Below are 17,313 nucleotides of genomic sequence, written 5' to 3' on the forward strand. Positions count from 1 at the left end.
TGCCAGGAGCTGTTTGTTTAACCTCTGAGTGGCTGCAGCACAGTAATGTTTTACCTCTACACATGCAGCATCATTAAGCTCCTCCGGTGTTTCCGTAGTTTGATTGCCCCCAAACCAGGCCCTCTGGCATCAAAATTGACTGTGTATGTCCGCAAGCTGGTTGACTGATCTCGCCACCATAATCACATCCTAGCACTGATCTCTCAGCTGATTGGCTAGATCAGGCATGCCGAGAGAGATTGACATTGGTCACTGACTCTGGGCATGGTGGTGGGGTGTCTGTCTTAAATGTAGAATGCTACGGACAACAAAACTGACTGTTCATACTGCCTTTGTGTCTTCCATAATAAATTCTAATAAATATATATTTCAACGTATATTTAAATATAGATTTATTTAATATCTCCCAAATACATACACACGAGTGCGACAATATTTTTTTGTAAGGATGTTTTATTCATGGTGAATGGCAGCATTACATTTTAAGCCTTTGTTTGGATGGCTTTATGGTACAAGTGAGGTGAGGTTGTTCTTCAGAGGCTAGGCACAAGTGGAACGGTTAAAGGGTTGATAGGACTGAGTTACCTGGAAGGGTGTGACAGGGATAGCAGTCTATGTGATCACAGTGGGGGGACAGGGCTAGCAGTCTATGTGATCACAGTGGGGGGGACAGGGCTAGCAGTCTATGTGATCACAGTGGGGGGACAGGGCTAGCAGTCTATGTGATCACAGTGGGGGGACAGGGCTAGCAGTCTATGTGATCACAGTGGGGGGACAGGGCTAGCAGTCTATGTGATCACAGTGGGGGGACAGGGCTAGCAGTCTATGTGATCACAGTGGGGGGACAGGGCTAGCAGTCTATGTGATCACAGTGGGGGGGACAGGGCTAGCAGTCTATGTGATCACAGTGGGGGGGACAGGGCTAGCAGTCTATGTGATCACAGTGGGGGGACAGGGCTAGCAGTCTATGTGATCACAGTGGGGGGACAGGGCTAGCAGTCTGTGTGATCACAGTGGGGGGACAGGGCTAGCAGTCTGTGTGATCACAGTGGGGGGACAGGGCTAGCAGTCTGTGTGATCACAGTGGGGGGACAGGGCTAGCAGTCTATGTGATCACAGTGGGGGGACAGGGCTAGCAGTCTGTGTGATCACAGTGGGGGGACAGGGCTAGCAGTCTGTGTGATCACAGTGGGGGGACAGGGCTAGCAGTCTGTGTGATCACAGTGGGGGGACAGGGCTAGCAGTCTGTGTGATCACAGTGGGGGGACAGGGCTAGCAGTCTGTGTGATCACAGTGGGGGGACAGGGCTAGCAGTCTGTGATCACAGTGGGGGGACAGGGCTAGCAGTCTGTGTGATCACAGTGGAGGGACAGGGCTAGCAGTCTGTGATCACAGTGGGGGGGACAGGGCTAGCAGTCTATGTGATCACAGTGGGGGGGACAGGGCTAGCAGTCTATGTGATCACAGTGGGGGGGACAGGGCTAGCAGTCTATGTGATCACAGCGGGGGGGGACAGGGCTAGCAGTCTATGTGATCACAGTGGGGGGACAGGGCTAGCAGTCTGTGTGATCACAGTGGGGGGACAGGGCTAGCAGTCTATGTGATCACAGTGGGGGGACAGGGCTAGCAGTCTATGTGATCACAGTGGGGGGACAGGGCTAGCAGTCTATGTGATCACAGTGGGGGACAGGGCTAGCAGTCTGTGATCACAGTGGGGGGACAGGGCTAGCAGTCTATGTGATCACAGTGGGGGGACAGGGCTAGCAGTCTGTTTGATCACAGTGGGGGGACAGGGCTAGCAGTCTGTGTGATCACAGTGGGGGGACAGGGCTAGCAGTCTATGTGATCACAGTGGGGGGGCAGGGCTAGCATTCTGTGTGATCACAGTGGGGGGGCAGGGCCAGCAGTCTGATCACAGTGGGCCCGGTGCGGCCAGCAGTCTATGTGATCACAGTGGGCCCGGTGCGGCCGGTCTTCTCATGGAGCCCAGAGATCTTCAGCGCAATCTCCACCAGAGGTTTCAGCATGACCTGAGGAAGCCAAACAGACTTCTGTTACAGTTTGAACACGAGTCCAACTAGCCCTGGAACAAGCCAAGCTGAGCTGCTACAATAATGCTTTCACCTATCCAATCCTTTTAGATTTGTAAGCAATAGAAATGATCCTAAATGAATCCGTGCCATAGAGGGCCTCCTTATCCAAAATGATTATCAGGGAGTTTTAAAAAAAAATTCCACCATTCTGTCAGTTTCTCTTTCTCACTCCATCATTCTGTCTCTCCTGCCCAGACCACTCAGAATGATTTTATCAAGTGTCAACTCTGTGCTTTTCGACCTTATTTTTCCCCATGGACTGATTTCAACCATGACTCAACTCTTAGCCAAACATTCCTTCAAGTCAACTAAGAATTCTGAAAGGCACTGTTGTTGGACCTGACAACCCAAAACAAGCTGGCTGCCAGGCTTGTGTGTGTGTGTGTGGGGGGGGGGTAGAAATACTTAATCTTCCATTGAATCGTCATGACAAGTACAAGAGCTCCCCCACTGTGCCTCTAAAATGACCCTGTCACATCCAATCAGAGAAAAGCCCTGCTGCTCCACAACCCCAGGTCTCACCTGTGCATCGCCGTAGATTTTGGCGGGGTCCTTCTCATAGCTGTCTATGTAGAGCCTGACGGTCGCACCGGCACTGCCTGTCCCACTGAGACGAAAGATGATCCTGGAGCCGTCGGAGAAGACGATCCTCAGACCCTGAGCGACACAGAGAGAGAGATTACCAATATACTGGGAATATGGAGCAGAACAAATTATTATGTCTTTTTTTGCAGGAAATGTGCTGGTCATCCATCATTCTATGAACTATTAATATCACATTAATAATATTGTCATAACTATCCATCACTCTTCATCATGAACATGTACTGACAGAATTGTATCCACCACACCCATATCCCATGCTGGGATGCCTCTCTCTAGATGCCTTTTTGGTCCCGTCTCTCACCTGGTTCTTGGAGATGCTGCCGTCCACAGGGTCGGTGTAGGCAAAGTTGTCAGAGACAGCCACCTCGTAGCTCTTATCTCCCGATGAAAACTTCTGGCCCACAAAGGACTTGTCAAACATCTTAGCCTCAAGCTCCTTGATCATGGTGTTGGCTTTGTCTGATTCCACTTCTTCATAATCATACCTGGTGTAGACGGGACGGGGGTTAGTTACACCTGGTGTAGACGGGATGGGGGTTAGTTACACCTGGTGTAGACGGGACGGGACGGGGGGGTGCGGTCTTAATATGAAGACTAAATAGGAGCTCTCAGCTGTCAATATGTGCATGCTCCAAGAGATGAGTGGTGTTAAAATAATCAAATGGATCACCTAATCAACATTGATGAAGGCTATCATTAAAGAACTTGATATAAAAGAAAACCTAACAATAGTTCTAAGAACTCTACTAGTCTATGAGAAAACACATTCCTGTCCTATACAATGTGGCCCTGAGCCAGACAGACTGCAGGAAACGCCCGTGGAGGAAACGCCCATGCAGGAAACGCCCGTGCTCAGGTCTGTTCAACGCTGGTCCGACCAATCTGATTCCATGCTTCAAGATTGCTTCGATCACGTGGACTGGGGTATGTTCTGGATAGCCTCAGACAACAACATTGATGTATACGCTGATTCGGTGAACGAGTTTATTAGCAAGTGCATCGGTGATGTTGTATCCACGGTGACTATTAAAACCTTCACCAACCAGAAACTGTGGATTGATGGCAGCATTCGAGCAAAACTGAAAGCGCGAACCACTGTTTTTAATCATGGCAAGGCGACCGGAAACATGACCGAATACAAACAGTGTAGCCATTCCCGCCGCAAGGCAATCAAACAAGCTAAGCGTCAGTATAGAGACAAAGTTGTCACAATTCAACAGCTCAGACACGAGACGTATGTGGCAGGGTCTACAGTCAATCACGAACTACAAAAAGAAAACCAGCCTGTCGCGGACACCGAAGACTTGCTCCCAGACAAACTAAACTTCTTTGCTCGCTTTGAGGACAATACAGTGCCACTGACACGGCCCGCTACCAAAACCTGTGGGTTCACGTGAGTAAAACATTTAAACGTGTTAACACTCGCAAGGCTGCCGGCCCAGACGGCATCCCGAGCCGCGTCCTCAGAGCATGCGCAGACCAGCTGGCTGGTGTGTTTATGGACATATTCAATCAATCCCTATCCCAGTCTGCTGACCCACATGCTTCCACCATTGCTCCTGTTCCCAAGAAAGCTAAGGTAACTGAGCTAAACGATTATCGCCCCGTAGCACTCACTTCCGTCATCATGAAGTGCTTCAAGAGACTAGTCAAGGATCATATCACCTCCACCCTACCCGACACCCTAGACCCCCTCCAATTTGCTTACCGCCCCAATAGGTCCACACATGACGCAATTGCAATCACACTGCCCTAACCGATCTGGACAATAGGAATACCTATGTAAGAATACTGTTCATCGACTACAGCTCAGCATTTAACACCATAGTACCCTCCAAACTCATCATTAAGCTCGAGACCCTGGGTCTCGACTAGAGGTCGACCGATTAAATCGGAATGGCCGATTAATCAGGGCCGATTTCAAGTTTTCATAACAATCGGTATTTTGGGACACCGATCATGGCCGATTACATTGCACTCCACGAGGAGACTGCGTGGCAGGCTGACTACCTGTTATGCGAGTGCAGCAAGGAGCCAAGGTAAGGTGCTAGCTAGCATTAAACGTATCTCATAAAAAACAATCAATCTTAACATAATCACTAGTTAAACTAGTAATATCATCAACCATGTGTACATTTACATCATTTAGCAGACGCTCTTATCCAGAGCGACTTACAAATTGGTGCTTTCACCTTATGATATCCAGTGGAACAACCACTTTACAATAGTACATCTATATCTTCTTTTTTTTTGTGGGGGGGGGGGGGGGGGGAGTAGAAGGATTACTTTATCCTATCCCAGGTATTCCTTAAAGAGGTGGGGTTTCAGGTGTCTCCGGAAGGTGGTGATTGACTCCGCTGTCCTGGCGTCGTGAGGGAGCTTGTTCCACCATTGGGGTGCCAGAGCAGCGAACAGTTTTGACTGGGCTGAGCGGGAACTGTGCTTCCGCAGAGGTAGGGAGGCGAGCAGGCCAGAGGTGGATGAACGCAGTGCCCTTCTTTGGGTGTAGGGACTGATCAGAGTGTAGTTATCTAGCTTGTCCTGTGTTGCATATAATCGATGCGGTGCCTGTTAATTTATCATTGAATCATAGGCTACTTCGCCAAACGGTTATTTAACAAGCACATTCGCGAAAAAAGCACTGTCGTTGCACCAATGTGTACCTAACCATAAACATCAATGCCTTTCTTAAAATCAATACACAAGTATATATTTTTAAACCTGCATATTTAGTTAATATTGCCTGCTAACGTGAATTTCTTTTAACTAGGGAAATTGTGTCACTTCTCTTGCGTTCTGTGCAAAAGAGTCAGGCTATATGCAGCAGTTTGGGCCGCCTGGCTCGTTGCGAACTAATTTGCCAGAATTTTACGTAATTATGACATAACATTGAAGGTTGTGCAATGTAACAGGAATATTTAGACTTATGGATGCCACCCGTTAGATAAAATACGGAACAGTTCCGTATTTCACTAAAAGAATAAACGTTTTGTTTTCGAAATTATAGTTTCCGGATTTGACTATATTAATGACATAAGGCTCGTATTTCTGTGTGTTATTATGTTATAATTAAGTCTATGATTTGATAGAGCAGCCTGACTGAGCGGTGGTAGGCAGCAGCAGGCTCGTAAGCATTCATTCAAACAGCACTTTCGTGTGTTTGCCAGCAGCTCTTCCCTGTGCTTCAAGCATTGAGCTGTTTATGACTTCAAGCCTATCAACTCCCGAGATTAGGCTGGTGTAACCGATGTGAAATGGCTAGCTAGTTAGCGGGGTGCGCGTTAATAGCGTTTCAATCGGTGACGTAACTCGCTCTGAGACCTTGAAGTAGTTGTTCCCCTTGCTCTGCAAGGTCCGCGGCTTTTGTGGAGTGATGGGTAACGATGCTTCGAGGGTGGCTGTTGTCGATGTGTTCCTGGTTCGAGCCCAGGTAGGGGCGAAGAGAGGGACGGAAGCTATACTGTTACACTGGCAATACTAAAGTGCCTATAATAACATCCAATAGTCAAAGGTATAGAAAATACAAATGGTATAGAGAGAAATAGTCCTATAATAACTACAACCTAAAACTTCTTACCTGGGAATATTGAACTCATGTTAAAAGGAACCACCAGCTTTCATATGTTTTCATGTTCTGAGCAAGGAACTTAAACGTTAGCTTTTTTACATGGCACATATTGCACTTTTACTTTCTTCTCCAACACTTTGTTTTTGCATTATTTAAACCAAATTGAACATGTTTCATTATTTATTTGAGGCTAAATTGATTATTGATGTATTATATTAAGTTAAAATAAGTGTTCATTCAGTATTGTTGTAAATGTCATTATTACAACAAAAACAAATAATTTTTTTCAATAAATAAAAATATGGAAACAATTTATAAAGACAATTTTTTTAAACAAATTTCAAAAAATAATAAATTAAAATAAAGAAAAAAAATATATATATATATATAAAAAAAAATAAAAAAATAAAAAATAAAAAAAATAAATATAAAAATTAAAAAAAATCGGCCGATTAATCGGTATCGGCTTTTTTTGGTCCTCCAATAATCAGTATCGGCGTTGAAAAATCATAAATCAGTCGACCTCTAGTCTCGACCCCGCCCTGTGCAACTGGGTCCTGGACTTTCTGACGGGCTGCCCCCAGGTGGTGAGGGTAGGAAACAACATCTCCACCCTGCTGATCCTCAACACTGGGGCCCCACAAGGGTGCGTTCTCAGCCCTCTCCTGTACTCCCTGTTCACCCGTGACTGCGTGGCCATGCACGCCTCCAACTCAATCATCAAGTTTGCAGACGACACTACAGTGGTAGGCTTGATTACCAACAATGACGAGACGGCCTACAAGGAGGAGGTGAGGGCCCTCGGAGTGTGGTGTCAGGAAAATAACCTCACACTCAACGTCAACAAAACAAAGGAGATGATCGTGGACTTCAGGAAACAGCAGAGGGAGCACCCCCCATCCACATCGACAGGACATTAGTGGAGAAGTTCCTCGGCGTACACATCACGGACAAACTGAAATGGTCCACCCACACAGACAGCGTGGTAAAGAAGGCACAACAGCGCCTATTCAACTTCAGGAGGCTGAAGAAATTCGGCTTGTCACCAAAAGCACTCAAACTTTTACAGATGCACAATCGAGAGCATCCTGTCGGGCTGTATCACCGCCTGATATGGCAACTGCTCCGCTCACAACCGTAAGGCTCTCCAGAGGGTAGTGAGGTCTGCACAACGCATCACCGGGGGCAAACTACCTGCCCTCCAGGACACCTACACCACACGATGTCACAGGAAGGCCAAAAAGATCATCAAGGACAACAACCACCCGAACCATTGCCTGTTCACCCCACTATCATCCAGAAGGTGAGGTCAGTACAGGTGCATCAAAGCTGGAACCAAGAGACTGAAAAACAGCTTCTATCTCAAGGCCATCAGACTGTTAAACAGACATCCCTAACATTGAGTCTCCATGTTGGCAGCAGCCACTCAATCTCTAGCCACTTTAATAATTGGATGCAATAAATGTATCACTAGTCACTTTAAACAATGCCACTTTATATAATGTTTACATACCCTACATTACTCATCTCATATGTATATACTGTACCCTATACCATCTACTGCATCTTGCCTATGCCGTTCGGCCATCGCTCATCCATATATGTACATATTCTTATTCATTCCTTTACACGTGTGTGTATAAGGTAGTTGTTGTGAAATTGTTAGATTACTTGTTAGATATTACTGCCCGGTCGGAACTAGAAGCACAAGCATTTTGCGACACTTCCATTAACATCTGCTAACCATGTGTATGTGACCAATAAAATGTGATTTGACTGCACCACTGGAGGGCAGCAGAGTTCAACCATTAACCTGGTGAAGAAGTTCCTGCCAAATTTGTTCCAGTGGTCTTTCATGATCTCCTCCACACTCTGCTTCCTGTGGGCTAGGATGGACATCCAGGCCAGCACCGCCCACAAGCCGTCCTTCTCACGGATGTGATCAGAGCCTTTGGTAAACAATGAAGAGAGGAAGGGAAGGACGGTGGTGGTTAAAATATGTACAAACACGTCTTACCACAATGCCTTGCCCAACTGACTGGAACGATGTAACACCACTGACTCTCTTTATCAAACTACTAGAGCTGATATACTGCATACAAAGCTACATTATGCTGTACAACTAGAACGCTGGTCTTTGGAAAAGAGAGCAATGCTCACTATGTAGGCTGGTAAGCTTAACAAAAATCATGCCATGTGGCTGGAGGCTGGTAATAACAAAGTTCATAACACAACTGACAATGTAAACAAATGTGTGTGTTGTTTTAGTGAGCGTCTACTGTCTTTAGTTTTGCCATGGCCCTGGTCAGCTAACGTTAAGATCCCGGTCCTCCTAACTCACCAGTGCCGAAGCTCTCCTCTCCGCACAGAGACAGCTTGCCAGCGTCCATCAGGTTGCCAAAGAACTTCCAGCCAGTAGGAGTCTCATACAGATTCATCTTCAAGGCTTTAGCCACACTGAGGGACAGCGATAGGATATTGAAATTAGCTATTTTGCTAACTCCGCCAGTTAAACATTAATGAGGAAACTGAAATGCTGATTAATGTGCACTGTCCCAGTAAAATAAATGTCAGAAATAAAACATTAAAGGCACAATCAAGAAGAAGCTAGGAATGGACTGTGTGGAGTGGACGTTAGGCTCACTTGTCCAGAGCTCCGCTGGTGGGCATGCTGCGGGCCAGACCTTTGACCCCAGTCTTCTGGAAGTAGGGGATGCAAGTGATGTTGGCTGCAATGATGGCCACAGAGTCAGAGGGGTTGACAAAGAAGCCATGCTTTCCAAGGACCATGTTACGATCCTGAGGAGAGGGTAGGAGTAGAGAGGAGAGGGTAGGAGAGGAGAGGGTAGGAGTAGAGAGCAGAGGGTAGGAGTGGAGAGCAGAGGGTAGGAGTAGAGAGCAGAGGGTAGGAGAGCAGAGGGTAGGAGAGCAGAGGGTAGGAGAGCAGAGGGTAGGAGAGCAGAGGGTAGGAGAGCAGAGGGTAGGAGAGCAGAGGGTAGGAGAGCAGAGGGTAGGAGAGCAGAGGGTAGGAGAGCAGAGGGTAGGAGAGCAGAGGGTAGGAGAGGAGAGCAGAGGGTAGGAGAGGAGAGCAGAGGGTAGGAGAGGAGAGCAGAGGGTAGGAGAGGAGAGCAGAGGGTAGGAGAGGAGAGCAGAGGGTAGGAGAGGAGAGCAGAGGGTAGGAGAGGAGAGCAGAGGGTAGGAGAAGAGAGCAGAGGGTAGGAGAAGAGAGCAGAGGGTAGGAGAGGAGAGCAGAGGGTAGGAGTAGAGAGGAGAGGGTAGGAGTAGAGAGGAGAGGAGAGTTCAGCATCTGAACAGACTGCAGGAGATATAAAGAGGTTTGGAATGTGGGATGATTCAAGGACTGGTACTATGGACACGGGTCATGCATGGAATAGCCTCGATTCCAGGCTTCCTTCAGCGGAGTGATGAACAAGACCTGGAGCCTGAATTTGAACTATGCAAGGATGAGATGGGGCTGAAATCTTGAACTGGTTCCCCCGACTGTCAACTTACACCGTCACCATCAAAGGCGGCTCCGAGGTCGTACTCTCCTCCCTTCATGGCATTGACCAGGTCAGAGGCGTAGGTCAGATTGGGGTCAGGGTGATGACCACCAAAGTCCTCCTTGGGGACACAGTTGAAGGCACCGTCGTCAGCAGCGCCCAACTCCTCACAGACGATCTTCTTCACGTAGGGTCCAACCACTGAAAGGGTAAAGTTTATCATGAATAGAGGCGTGGCCGTACAGAGCGTTGCGTGGCCGTACAGTGCATTGCGTGGCCGTACAGAGCATTGCGTGGCCGTACAGTGCATTGCGTGGCCGTACAGTGCATTGCGTGGCCGTACAGTGCATTGCGTGGCCGTACAGTGCATTGCGTGGCCGTACAGAGCATTGCGTGGCCGTACAGAGCATTGCGTGGCCGTACAGAGCATTGCGTGGCCGTACAGAGCATTGCGTGGCCGTACAGAGCATTGCGTGGCCGTACAGAGCATTGCGTGGCCGTACAGTGCATTGCGTGGCCGTACAGTGCATTGCGTGGCCGTACAGTGCATTGCGTGGCCGTACAGTGCATTGCGTGGCTGCTGGGAATCTATCTGAACTGAAAACAGCATTGTTGAGAAATCAGACTATTGGACAATAAGTCACACAGTACTGAAGATAAACATTACTGAGAGCAGGAATCTAATTCATTACATTTTAGTCATTTAGCAGACGCTCTAATACAGAGTGACTTACAGGAACAATCAGGGTTAAGTGCCTTGCTCAAGGGAACAGACAGATTTTCCCCCTAGTCGGCCCGGGGATTCGATTACTGGCCCAACGCTCGTAATCGTTAGGCTACCTGCCACCATCTCTACCTTGTAGCTAATGCTATAGCACAAACATTTAGACAAGGCATTACAAGCACACAGATCATTGTCAATAGAGGGACCTGTGGTATCATACAGCAGTCAGCTGAGAGGTTCAGTGATCTACAGTATATATAGAGTACCTCCGTGCATGGCGTCCAGACGGACTTTAATGTGATTGGCTCCAGACACAAGCTGTTTTAGGGCATTGAAGTCGAAAATTCCCCTCAGCATCTCAGCGTAGGACTCCACAGAGTCCACGATCTCCACTGTAGAGGACAAACAGCAGTTAGGATAGATTAGATGTACTAACTATTATAAACTGGGTGGGTCGAGGCCTGAATGTTGATTGGCCGAAAGCCGTGTTATATCAGACCGTACACCAGGTGTATGACAAAACGTTGGTAACCAGTTTCTAATAGCAAGAGGGCACCTCGGGGGTTTGTGGTATATGGCCAATATACCACGGCTAAGGGTGCCTGTATACAGGCACTACGCATTACGCCTAAGAACAGCCCTTAGCTGCAGTATATTGGCCATATACCAAACCTCCTTGTGCCTTATTGCTTATGTAGCCTGTTTCTAGACTTAGGAGAAGACATACAACTAGAAGACATACACATACTTTACTGATTGCAATAATACACCTGAACTTGAGTGCCTTGCCCAAGGATTTGTACCAATGAGCTTCTCCCAGGTTTGCTCTCCAAGCTAACCCATCCCAGCCAGTTAAGAAAAGTTCCTGCCCATCCTGCTGTACCTGTCATGGGCTTGAATGTGTCCACCTCAAAGGTCTGCTTGCCGATCTTGGAGATGTCAACCTTGAGGTCGGGGCAGATGTGGTACTCTGTTAGGCTCTTGCTGATCTGGAATATTTTGTCTGTGATTCCCTCTGGCGCAGGACCTGGGGACAGACACATACGGTAAGGAGAGGAGGATAAGGAAGAGGCTAGAGAAATCTTACGTAAAACAGCCACGCTCCATCACTAGGCATCCTAAACTTTGTCATAAAATTACTGATCGGATTGTGTGCTCATTCTATCCTGAAACTTCCTCCATCTTCGTAACAAAGGTAGGCTAAGTAAAGTTTAAATGTTACCCCATCTCTCACTGGCCTTTCTCCCCCTATGGCTTCCCCATGTCTCCCTCCTCTTCCCCATGTCTCCCTCCTCTTCCCCATGTCTCCCTCCTCTTCCCCATGTCTCCCTCCTCTTCCCCATGTCTCCCTCCTCTTCCCCATGTCTCCCTCCTCTTCCCCATGTCTCCCTCCTCTTCCCCATGTCTCCCTCCTCTTCCCCATGTCTCCCTCCTCTTCCCCATGTCTCCCTCTCCTGTCTCTAGTTCCAGTCTCTCTCCTCGATTCCCTGTTTATCCCCTTCCTGTCTTCAACCTCTCCAATTCATCTCTCTCCTTCCCCTCCCTCTCCTCTCCCTCCTGTCCCATCTCACCTCCGGAGGCGATGTTGTACTTGATGCCAAAGTCTCCTTTAGGGCCACCGGGGTTGTGGCTGGCCGTGAGGATGATTCCTCCCACGGCTTTGAGCTTGCGGATCACACAGGACACAGCGGGGGTGGACATGATGCCATTCTGACCAATGACCAGGTGGCCTATCTGCATGGAGACAGGAGAGAGAGGGAGGAAGGGATGGAGAGAACATTATCATTCTCCGATGTCATGGTTTATATATTAAACTGTAAGTCCTATATATTACATTGACCTATCCAGTCGACACACGTAAGGATGAAAATAGAAGAGGAGTGTACAGATTCAACACAATTCGCCATTGGTGAGGTCAGGCTGCTATGTGGGCGCTAAACAAGCAACTGAGTGACATGGGAGAGTATGGAAAGTAAACAATGTCTAGGGCAGGGTTTTCCTAAACTCTGTCCTGCCCCCCCCCAGGTGCATGTTTTGTTTTTTGCCCTAGCACTAAACAGCTGATTCAAATAACTAAGTCATCATCAAGCTTTGATTATTTGAATCAGTTGTGTAGTGCTAGGGCAAAAACCAAAACGTGCACCGAACGGGGGCCCCAGGACCGAGTTTGGGAAACCCTGGTATGGGGGGGTTGGTGGGGTATTCTGACCTCTACCCAATTGAGATGGTTTGGGATGAGTTGGACCACAGAGTGATGGAAAAGCAGCCAACAAGTGCTCAGCATATGTGGGAACTCCCTGGAAAAGCATTCCAGGCAAAGCTGGTTGAGAGAATGCCAAAAGTATGCAAATATGTCATTAAGGCAAAGGGTGGCTACTTTGAATTGTCTCATATAAAATATATTTTGATTTGTTTAACACGTTTTTGGTTACTACATGATGCCATGTGTTATTTCGTAGTTTTGATGTCTTCACTATTAGTCTACAATGTAGAAAATAGTAAAAATAAAGAAAACCCTTAAATGAGTATGTGTCCAAACTTTTGACTGGTACTGTAGGTAGCAAATAAAAGAAGCAATATGTTATACATCATGAATAAGATGCATATAGAGAAGAGTTCTGATCATGTTCATTTTGTGCAGGATTCTATGGGACAGATAATATTGGCGCTATATGGTGTGATAATGACGTTGGTCTGCCTGAACATTGTGTTCAGCCAGGAGGTCAGTGTCGCTAGTGCTCATGTTGTGCCTAGGCTATGTGACAGCACACCACCACACCCCCCTTTCCTCTAAAGTCGCAGAGGGAATGAACAGAACCCGGCTGTGCCACTGACAGTCTCAGTATGAAACAATCCCTCAATGCTGCACTTTTTCCCCGATTACTACAACCTTGCAGAGAACCGCTGTCTTTGTTCGTATACTAAACATGCATGGCAAGGAAGAGTGCCCACTGACTGTTTAGGCTACATAATGGGAAAGGAATGGTGAAGTGTTTTTCATCAACGTGGGAAAGGGCAAGGGTACCATGCCATCTCCCCTCTGTGCACTTCATCAAAAGATCAGCGAGGTCAGTAAGCACAACTTTTATTTGGAAACTATCAGACTAAGGTTGAAATAACCTATGGTAACAGAGCTTAAAAGAAACGTCAGAGCGGAGTTCCCACATCCGGTTTTCAGCGAGAAGGGTGCAATTGTGGCCTGCAATTCAGGGCGCTCCTGCATATGGGCCTTCCTGCATCTGCATGTACCCCTCATACTTCTATTGGTCCATTTTTAAGCTAGGACTCCAGTACACAGACGGGAGGCAGGGAGGGCTCCAGTAAATTAGATGGAAGTAATGCACCATAACTTTGAATGCCAACTGCTGATAAACCCCACAGAAGAAGAAGAGGCGGGGGTGACAACAGAAGCTAGCAAGGACAACGGTAGACAGGGTTCTTCAACCACAGCCTGTCCGACAATGCATTCCCACAGTTCTGTCAACGATGGCAGGTGTTTGGCAGGCACTGTTTTCCCTCAGTTCTGTTAATGAAGGAGGGGCCAGGTCAGGGGCCCCCATCTAGCATATGATAGCAACATTTGTCGAATTTTTGGAAATTTGCTTTGAATCTGCTAAATGTTCTCTCAGCCTCATGGCAAACTGTGAATAAAAACATGAAATCAGCTATAAATCAGCAAAACAAATGCTCTACACCATGACAAAGTGTAAAACTGCAGGAAATTAACATTAAAATGGCAAAATTCTCTCAGCCTCACGACAAAATAAAATAACGTACCGGCATTGGCAACAATGTATCCGCCAAACTTCAAAACTGATGAAGTGCTACAATGTACCAGTGATTGTCACTGTCCACACGGAGCTGTCAAAGACGCTAGGCTAGCTGCTATTGGTATACATGTTTGGGGATGAGGCCTAGGTTTCCGTCATGTGTTAACCACTACAGGTGGATAACCATGGTATTATTACTGACCCCATTAGCAGCGGCGATCTGGATGATCAACTGAATGGCATCTTTCATGAAAAACCTTCCATCGCCTCCCACTACGAGCAGTCCAGGCTGACGCTCCGCTGGTTCGATGCAAGAGATAATGCTTTGAATGAAGTTCTCCGCATAGTGTTCATTCGTTTGAAAGACTGTCACCCTTTTCCTCAGTCCACTCGTGCCAGGCTTCTGGTCGGAATAAGCCTTGGTTTTGACTACTGTGATTTTCGTCATTTTCCACAAAAGGTTGACAGCCCGTGTGATCCGCGTATTCGGTTGAGGCGAACGCACCGCACAGCTGCCACACGTACACACTTGCAAGTTCCCCCTTGGTTAGGTCCTTCCCACTTCTAGATTTAAACGGACAGTACTGGACTTTGATTCAAGGCCTGGCGCATAAAATAAACAATGTTCAAAAGAAGTCTGATGCCACAATGTATTTATGCCTTTATCATGGCATCATGTCAACATTAGGACCAAAATACAACTTTAAGATGCAGTATCTAATAGTTTGCCTAATTTCAGTTTGTGACAAAACAAGCAAGTCTAGTGTAGAGAGAATCATTGTACCATCTAAATCGCTGTTAAATATATTCTCTATAACCAATAATATTGTATTTTCAGCTTTTTAAAGCTTATGTACAAAGCAAAAACCAAACTTAAGAAATAACACACAGAACAGATTTACTGCTTCTTAGACCTGCTTTCAATGAGAATGACAGATCTATAACTCACACTTCTATGTGAATTTGGTCAGTCTCCCAAAAAGTGACATATTGCAGCTTTAAATTAATAAACAACTTTTTGTCTCAGATACAACAGTAGGCAACCCTAGTCCTAAAGTTAATGTTTTTGATTTAACCGACTTGGAAGACCAGGTGTGTTGAATTTAGGCAATCACTGAACTGATCAATTAACTCAGTTAGTCAGGTGTCAAATCAAATTTTATTGGTCACATACATGTGTTTAGCAGATGTTATTGCGGGTGTAGCGAAATGATTGTGCTTCTATCCAGGTGTTGTCCCTAGTTGGAACAAAATCCTGCAGTCCCTGTGGCACCCCAGGAACAGGGTTGGCTACCGCTGCCCTAGGACCATTCTGTTCTTGTTGTTTTTTTAAATGTAACCTTTATTTAACCAGGCAAGTCTTATTTACAATGATGGCCTACCCCATCCAAACCTGAACGTGTGCACCGCCCTATGGGACTCCCAATCACGGCCAGATGTGATACAGCTTGGATTTGAACCAGGGACTGTTATGACACCTCTTGCACTGAGATGCAGTGCCTTAGACTGCTGCGCCACTCGTGTGTCTGTCTACAACACATGGGTTCATTGACACTGTAGGTTGTGTTTTCTCAGTGAGGATTTTATTGATTCTGTACGGCATCAAATAACGAGATGGAATTAGACAAAACATTTCCATTTATCTCCTTGTGCATATAATAGGTTGTGACAAACTTAACAGATATTTAAAAACATGTCTAACAATCTTTGATTTTGTGGTGAACCACCCTTTTAAAACTGCAAGTCAGTAAGGCAATGAGCAAGCATGCCATAGCACTTGAGTCAGCCCATGTTCCAACAAAGAGACAACAACCCCCCCCCCCCCCCCCTCCTAAAAACAAAACATGCACAAAAAAATAAAGTGAACTACTGAAATTCTTGAGGGAATGTTTCAGCTGCTTCTTGCCCAGGAATTGTGTTACAACCAGCCCAACAACCAGAAGCACATGGGGTATGCGGTTGTTGTGACAGAGGCCAGGCGAGGTCACGGTCTAGTTTCTCTATTGCATCAATCACTGTTTGAACACCACATCAAGTAAAAGTAGTGCAGTTTATCAACATGGCCTGGCTGTCATTGTGACGCAGCGCTCTTATTTGATAAATCTAAAAAATAACACGCAAGAGGGCAGTGGTGAGGTCATCGAACATTGCACTCAATCGTTGAAACACTTGAAAAACATGACTAAATGAATATGTATGTAGAAGGAATTAGCCCATTGTGACATTTAACTGCTCAGAGTGGTTGCTACACTTTGAAACTCTTTCATTCACAGTCCATTATTAACAAGGTATTATCTCAGACATTACACATTAGTAATTACATCATAATTGCTTTGTTGGGGATTAACTGAAACCAGAGCCACTTGAGAAAGGAAGAGTGGAGTGGCGCTCAGCAGATTAAATAGAGCTCACATGTCATGTGACATTTACCGGTGAGTTCTACGGTTACAGTAGAGAAAAAAGTCAAAGGGCAAAGTAATGGCCTGCAAGCTATTAATAGGAGGTCAAGAAGACTGTGCTCAGCGCTAAAGGAGAATAAAGTGCAGGCCTCAGTGAGGAGCACAGGAATGTAGCCGACTGCCAGGCAGGCCAGGCAGCAGCAGGGCTCACACAGCCACCCTTTTCAAACTATTGTCCGAACCTGAACTGTACTGTGCTGGCCTTTCCAGCATGATTACAGCAACTATGGTAGATACAAAACCAGGCCAGTGCAGTACAACTCGGATCAGCAGTGTCAAAAGTTGAGGTCTAAGGGAAGAGCACACAGGTGTGTCTGACTGCCAGGCAACTCTCACAGGGCTCTCACACCCTTGTTGCACTATCAAGACAACCTGAACAGTTCTGTGCTATTTTCTTTTCACATTATTCTTTGAAATATGGTCCCAGCAGCTATGGTGGATGTGTAACCAGGCCAGTGCTCAGTAGTGTGAAAATGGTGCAATCATAAGGCTCCAGAGCAGTGTGGTGAACAAGGCTCCAGAGCAGTGTGGTGAACAAGGCTCCAGAGCAGTGTGGTGAATAGGCATCTCACAATGTCTACAAGTTACTC

The 17,313-nt window shown here is 46.6% G+C and overlaps 1 protein-coding gene across 1 annotated transcript; it reads right to left on the reverse strand.

Annotated features, from left to right (window-relative positions):
* Positions 1 to 379: 379 nt before the first annotated feature.
* On the reverse strand, positions 380 to 14,801 carry pgm1 (phosphoglucomutase 1). Its single transcript, XM_014123434.2, has 11 exons — positions 14,467 to 14,801; positions 12,066 to 12,228; positions 11,378 to 11,521; positions 10,761 to 10,886; positions 9,781 to 9,971; positions 8,912 to 9,066; positions 8,609 to 8,724; positions 8,081 to 8,216; positions 3,001 to 3,184; positions 2,616 to 2,750; positions 380 to 2,030 (listed from the first exon to the last, which is right to left on the reverse strand). Exons 1-11 carry the CDS (start codon positions 14,710 to 14,712, stop codon positions 1,941 to 1,943), a joined length of 1,686 nt encoding a protein of 561 aa, XP_013978909.2. The 5' UTR covers positions 14,713 to 14,801; the 3' UTR covers positions 380 to 1,940.
* Between the last annotated feature and the right edge of the window lie 2,512 nt (positions 14,802 to 17,313).

The sequence above is a fragment of the Salmo salar genome, chromosome ssa10, assembly GCF_905237065.1.
Source record: "Salmo salar chromosome ssa10, Ssal_v3.1, whole genome shotgun sequence".
NCBI classification, from domain to species: domain Eukaryota; kingdom Metazoa; phylum Chordata; class Actinopteri; order Salmoniformes; family Salmonidae; genus Salmo; species Salmo salar.

What these genes read in the sequence shown, in the direction of transcription:
- pgm1 (XM_014123434.2), bottom strand. Translation starts at nt 14,712, where the DNA reads ATGACGAAAATCACAGTAGTCAAAACCAAGGCTTATTCCGACCAGAAG. An exon ending in ACCAGCGGAGCTCTGGACAA is followed by an intron (nt 8,725 to 8,911) that starts GTGAGCCTAACG and finishes GCTGTCCCTCAG; the next exon opens with TGTGGCTAAAGCCTTGAAGA. An exon ending in AGAGGAGAGCTTCGGCACTG is followed by an intron (nt 8,217 to 8,608) that starts GTGAGTTAGGAG and finishes TGTTTACCAAAG; the next exon opens with GCTCTGATCACATCCGTGAG.